The 6,750-nt window shown below is 40.8% G+C and overlaps 1 protein-coding gene across 1 annotated transcript; it reads right to left on the reverse strand.

The window, feature by feature from the left end:
- Window positions 1-4,561: 4,561 nt before the first annotated feature.
- LOC115633943 (glucose-6-phosphate 1-dehydrogenase) lies at window positions 4,562-6,172 on the reverse strand. Its single transcript, XM_030531460.1, has one exon. The coding sequence runs from the start codon at window positions 6,144-6,146 to the stop codon at window positions 4,635-4,637; it is 1,512 nt and encodes a 503-aa protein (XP_030387320.1). The 5' UTR covers window positions 6,147-6,172; the 3' UTR covers window positions 4,562-4,634.
- Window positions 6,173-6,750: the final 578 nt, after the last annotated feature.

A 6,750-nucleotide genomic window follows, 5' to 3' on the forward strand; every position in this document is an offset into this window, starting at 1 on the left:
TTCTGTCAATTCTAGAAAAGTTATTAGCGAAACAAATTCTCGCCAGTACAACCCCCACAAACTACAGCAACAAGTTCGCTCTTCTTCTTCCTCTTTTTGCTGCTGCTATGGGCGCATATAACTCAGTGACGGAAGTTTACCTGGGTACAGGGTATTACACTGTCGGGCTTGCTCGACTGTAGCGTTCTCTCTTGTTCTTTTTTAGGATGTGGTGGCTAGTTTTGAAAATTATTCTGCTTGCAGGAAGAATACATTTCATTGATCAGTGCAAAATTTGAAACTCTAAGACTAGAGACTTCTTAAATAAAATTTTCGAAAACTTTTTGGAATATGTACAGGGTTTTTAAAATTTGAGCACTAACGTGTCCTAGTATTTTACTATTATATTTATATCCTAAAAAATTTGAATTTTGGCAAAAAATAAAAAATATGAGTTGGGACCATTACTAAATAGTAAGAGCTGTGCAGGATAAGGCACAAGAGTATTACTAGATGCTGTGAATACTGCTCGACTTGTCTGAACAAACCAACTTGCGGACAAAGTTGTGCTGGACTGGTGTCAGTTTGCCAACACTTTAATGCCGCTTGTTGCAAGTGTGGTAATGCGTCGAAAGTTCATATGGCATGTGGCCAAGCTATTTCAGCTGCGGTCAGTCGTAGGCGACTGTGAGGCAACAAGTGCTCGGAAACAGTTGCGGCTTGCGTTGACTTAATTATTCGTTATGGGAAAGCTGCCGAAACGGACATTTACAAATTACCAAACGCAGTGCAATATTTGCGCGCAAATTTGTGGCGTTCGTCGCCGGCGCATAACTCATGGCTAGGTTATTACCTTAATGTATTCGTTTGTTATCCGTAACCAAGTGCTGCGCGCCGGAAGCTGCATAAACCGCACCGTATGCAATCCAAGTTTTGACAAATGGTTGCTGTTTGTCTCCGTTGAGGTTGGAGGTGTGATGTGGTGTGGTGTGTTCTGCACCTGGAAAATATACATACGAGTATGTTGTCATAATACATTATCACTGAAATGAAAAGTGGTCCAAGTTGTTTGAATTTTACTTGCGTGCCACTTATTAATAGGCGGAGGAAGTTTACAGAACTGCACTTCTTTAATGCAAGGGCTGTACCACTTTGCGGATAATCGCGTTACTAATGTTTAAAATATCACTATTTATCGCAAATCTAGTTACGAGGATGTATATTTGAAATTTAGCTAAGCTGCAGATAATACTTAGTATCAATAATAATATCAATAAATTAGTAACACAAACTAAAAAAATAAAATGATAAATAATACAAATGGTAATATTATAATAACAATAATAATTAATGCTAAGGCAAATAGTAAAAATTATTAATTGTAATATTTAACGTAAAAAAAACTAAATTAAATTTGTAATTAAATTATGCTAATACTTAATAAGTAATTTAAAATAATTTATAATTAACTGAATTAAATTGAAATGAAATGAAGTCGGTCTGATGTGTGTTGGAGGTAAAAGGAGGGCGAAGTGATGCCTATATGGTACGTGCACAAGGAAGTAAGTCCTTCGACTGCGCTATATGTGTTGTAAGTACGGTGGTTCCAAGTACGGTTAAGGTCGGGTGGTAAATTTTTTCGAGTGCTGGAGAAGTAGGGAGGAAGTAGGTTGATCATTTGTAGTACACTTTAACACTAAGAATATAACACGAAATCTAATTGGGTAACTTTTTTGGTGTATGATTACAGTTACTGTACTGCTACTGATTGATCCTTATAGAGTTCCATGAGTGCGCAGTTTACATAGAAACATCTGGTCCCACAGTAAAAAGCCTGAGTATATTCGGTCTTGCCCTTTTGTTGTTGAACAAATACTAATTACTCCTTGTTAGACATGTTTGATAGTAATGCTTATGTACATAATATAACGTATTTTCACATATTGTTTGTAGCTATGTATTATCTGGTAGACTAATTACCTTAAGCGTGGTTTCGGCTATGTCGTGCCGAAAAGGAGAGCCGAAGTGTAAAAAGTAAAGGCCAAATGTAAATACATATGTATGTACATTGCAGGCAGAATGAAGCATCTTCCACACCATGAAGTTTATATTCTTTGTTAGCATAACGAGACAAATCAATCTAGTCATATCAAGAGTCCCTTTGAAGAATGCAATTATCGATGCACGGAAAGCGTTATTTGGACGAAGAAGCCACCCAAAAGACTTGAGCCGATATTTTGAAGGACATCTGCGCCAAATAGTCAGACATGTTTTTAGAACCCGCAAATCACTCTATGCAGCCCGAAGGGGATTATTTAAAATAAAAAATTGATTTGCTTTCCTATTTTAAAGTCCTGTTTACATTAGAGCTCTCCTTGTATACACACGGAAATCACATTCGCGGTCGAATAAACACGGTCTTAAACTAAAACGAAGGCAAAAAACAAAGCAATACGAAGAGTTCACAAGGAAACAACATTAAAATAGTAGCTACAGCGGGGCAAAAAGCAATGAACTGACAACTGCACCCAAGTTCGCCAAAGTTGTGCTCAGAAATCAAAGAAACTTTATTACTCTCTCCTGCTCTCCTGTTCACACCTTTTAAGCTACTTTTTCTCTTTAACAAACTCACAGCCAACACGACGAGCTGACTTTTATGTGCACTACAAGACCTTGCCAACCAAATCATGGGCTTAATGTATGTATGTATATCAGAGCTACCAAGGCTGTAAACCTACGTTTACAACATCAACAAAAGGTGTAATAAAAACAACATCAACTTTAGCATCAGAGTGAAGTGCAGGAAAGGAAGCCTATTCAGCGTGATAGCTTTAAACTAATACTACTAGTTTGCGTTTAAACAGGGAAATTGGCAGCGATTCGTCTAGTCAAGGTGTTCATTTATGAATACCCAAACAACAAGTGTTCTCGTTCAAAGCCAAGCGCATCCTTACTTGTACTGAATAGACATATTTTAATACCCTGTACCCAAAGCGTAAGGGGGAATACTAAGTAGTTAAGTGCGATTGTATTTAACACATAGAAGTCCTGGAAATTCCATAAAGCTAGTACAACCAAACATGCTATCCAGACTCTCCAAATTCCTGGAAAGGACAAGTTTCTGATGCACTTCTACTGCGTGCAGATAAGAGGCATCTGTGGCTGTGTACTGAGTTTTGGAAAATCACTTATAGAAGGGGAGTGGTGGAGGGGCACAAAAAAATTAAATAAAATTTTACAGTATACACATACGAGTATATGGCAGCACTGTGCGAAATTTGGTGTGTCTAGCTGTTACAGTTTTTATACTCTGTACATGAAATGTACAGAAGTATATTAGGTTTGCGGGAGCTGAAAAATGTAACAGGCAGAAGGAGGCGTGGCAGACCCCACAAAGTATATATATTCTTGATCAGCATGACGAGACGAGTCGATCTAGCCCTGTCTGTCTGTCTGTCCGTCTGTCCGTCTGTCAGTCTGTCCGTCTGTCCGTCCGTATGAACACCTGGATCTCAGAGACTATAAGAGATAGAGACACCAAATTTTGCACAAAGATGCGTTATGTGTGTATTCTATACGAGTTTGTTTTATTTTTTTGATTTTCCCCCCCACTTCCCCCCTATGGGGGTTTTCTCGATTTTCCATTCGTATAATCGCCTATATCTCGGAGACTATAAGACCTAGGAACACCAAATTTTAGTCCCAGATGCCTTATGTGAATACGCAGAAAATATATATTTTGGAATTTCCCTCCCTCCCCCCTCTACCCAGCAAATCGTAACTCCCGTAATTCTTGGAATTTCGAACTAAAATTTTGTAAATACCCTTAGTTGGTTATTATATGTCTGTATACCAAGTTTCACTATGATAGACCGATTTAACGAGAAGTTATAGCCATAAATATATTTGCTGCTGCAGCGCTGCCCGCGGCTGTTGTTGATGTTGCTGTTTGGTTGACTGCGAAAATGCTTACACAGACACGAATAGATGCGCATAGGCATACATACACTCACACAGACGCAATTGCTATGTAAATGTGCAATTATACAACCTTTACGTGAGTTCGAATACCGAGAAAGGTAAAATCGATCATTGAATTTTTTTTATTTGCTTAATTTTTTTATTTTCTATAATTATTGTAAACATACGTACAGAGTATTTCAAAGTCGGGACACCCGACTTTAGCTTTTTTACTTGTTTTAATAATAGACTTTCAGATCTAAGTCTATAGACTTAAGCATGTCTCAACTCCTTAAATACCACAACTAAGCTTGCTTTAAGCGAAATTATAATATATGAAGCTTGGAAACTCTTAAATACCCTGTACCCATCCCACAAAACCAGAATTTTTCCAATTTTTGTAAAAGAAAACTAATTAAATAAAATTAATAAAAGTAAAGTAAAGTTGTAAAAGTTGTGTCTGCGTGCCTGAGAGCAGAGCATGGGGAGAGATTACACTTATGGCTATAAGTTCGTTTACATTTGAACTGTCGTGATGAAACTTAACGCAAGCTACTAAGCCAGTCTAAATGTGGACAGACGTCTGGGTAGAAGCTGCAGTCGAGAACAGCCACACGCACACTTAATTAAAAAACTTATGTTGTTTTGTTTATTAGTCCGCCATAAACCCATTTATAAATGCACGACAACTTTACCTACAACTGGGGGGTTAGTGACTGACGGCCTTCGTGGGCTTCGGCTGAGTGGTAGAACAGGAAGCCGTGCTTCACCGCCTTTCGATAAGCTGCCATTGGACCCCAGGATCCAAGGGCATACGGAATGGGCTTAATACGGTCCGCTTCCAGTGCACTTAGAAGAGGCGAGAAGATACGCCAGATCTCGCACTGCTCGTCTGAACGCATGAACAGCATTTGTGACCCTTCGAGCACGTCCAATAGCAGACTGTGGAAATTTTGGGGCACACAAATACGCGGATCCCTCAATGTTAAGTTCAAGTTGGACTCCTGCAGGCACAGTTTTTCCCCCGGCTTTTTGAGCATAACACGCATAAAAACATGCTCCTTGGGTGCCAGACACATAACGAGTTCATTGCGCTTAGTTTCCATGCCCTCCAAGATCTCACACTCCATCGCCTTGTACTGCACCCTCACCTCTACCTTGCTTTCGTTGAGCGCCTTGCCTGCCCGCAAAATGAAGGGCACTCCCGACCAGCGCTTATTATTGATGCGCAGCACCACCATCGCATAGGTGGGCGTAATGGAATTTTTGGGTATATAGTGATGCTCTAAGTAGCCCACCTTAAACAGATCGCTCTCCCGCCCATTATTAACATATTGCCCCACAATCACGTCGCTCAAATCCGGCGAGACTACGTCCTTAAGCACTTTCAGCTTCTCCTCACGCACACCTTCCACGTCGCCGGTGTACGGCGGCTCCATGGCTATCAGGGCGAGCAACTGCATCATGTGGTTCGTCATAACGTCTCGTATGATGCCGTAGCTGTCAAAGTAGTCGGGACGTGCCACAACTGGCTTGTCGCACTTGACGCTGATCATAATTGCGGCTATATGGCGATTGTCCCACGTATCTCCCCACAAACAATTCGAAAATCGCAGAGCCATCATATCCTGAACCATCTGCTTGCCAAGGTAGTGATCGATCATGTAGATTTGAGACTCCTTGAAGCACTGGCAGAGCTGTGTCTGGTAGGGCTTGAAGGTAATGTCGTTCCTGGCAAATGGTTTCTCCACAACAATGCGATTCCATCCCGTGTTGGAGACGCACTTTCGACTGATGTTCAGTGTGACCGCATCAAACACTATGGGAGGCAGGGCCAAATAGAACACCCGATTGGCCAATGTCATATTGTGTTTGGTTTCATAAGCACTCATGGTCTCATTCAGCGTTATGTAGTCCTGTGTTTGGTCGTACTGTCCTTGCACGCAGTGCACGTTCGTCCAAAAACTGTTGTACTTCTTCGGATCGCGGTCCCTGTCCAGATGCATGTAAGGCACACACCAGATGCGGAACTCGGAGGTGTGCATCATAGTGCGGCTGAAGGTGTATATTTGCGTGAACTGTGGCAAGCGATTATCTCGATAGAGCGCCCACAGTGCTGGAAAGATTTTCCTCTTTGCCAATTTGCCCGAAGCGCCAAACACGACAAAGGAATGGGCTGTTTCGTTTTGCAAATCGAGAGGTTGCATGGTGCGGCTTAATTTTGGAAAAGCTTACCGAAAAAAGTGAGGAATTTTGAAAATAAATGGAACGGTTGCCATGAGTTGTACGTTTCATGCATAAGCAAGAGAGACGCTACAGTCCAGCAAGCCCGACAGTGAAATACCCTGCGCCCAGACAAGCTTCCGGCACTGAACTATATGCGCCCATAGAAGAAGCAAAATGAAGAAGAAGAAGAAGAAGAGCGAACTTGATGCTGCAACTTGAGGGCGTCGTATTGGAGTGAAAGTATTTCGCTAATAATATTTCTTGGAATTGACAGATTTAGATGAAATTTGAAATAATAGATAATTGTATATAAATGACGTGTGCTAAGATTGGTTTATAAAGCTTTTGAAATGTGTCAGTATTGACGAAATTTTGTAGCGAGCAAGGGGGAGGAAAATCAAAAAAATAAAATAAAACTCGTGTAGCCTAAGGACTCGGAGCGTCTACATACCAAGTTTGGTTAATGTGCGCTCAGCCGTTTCCGGAATCCAGGCGTTCATCCAGACTGACGGACAAACAGACAAACGTACATGTCTACATCGATTTCTCTCGTCACGCTGATCAAGAATATACATACTTTATGAT

This window comes from Scaptodrosophila lebanonensis, unplaced genomic scaffold (assembly GCF_003285725.1).
Source record: "Scaptodrosophila lebanonensis strain 11010-0011.00,11010-0021.00 unplaced genomic scaffold, SlebRS2 tig00000001-arrow-pilon, whole genome shotgun sequence".
Lineage (NCBI taxonomy): Eukaryota > Metazoa > Arthropoda > Insecta > Diptera > Drosophilidae > Scaptodrosophila > Scaptodrosophila lebanonensis.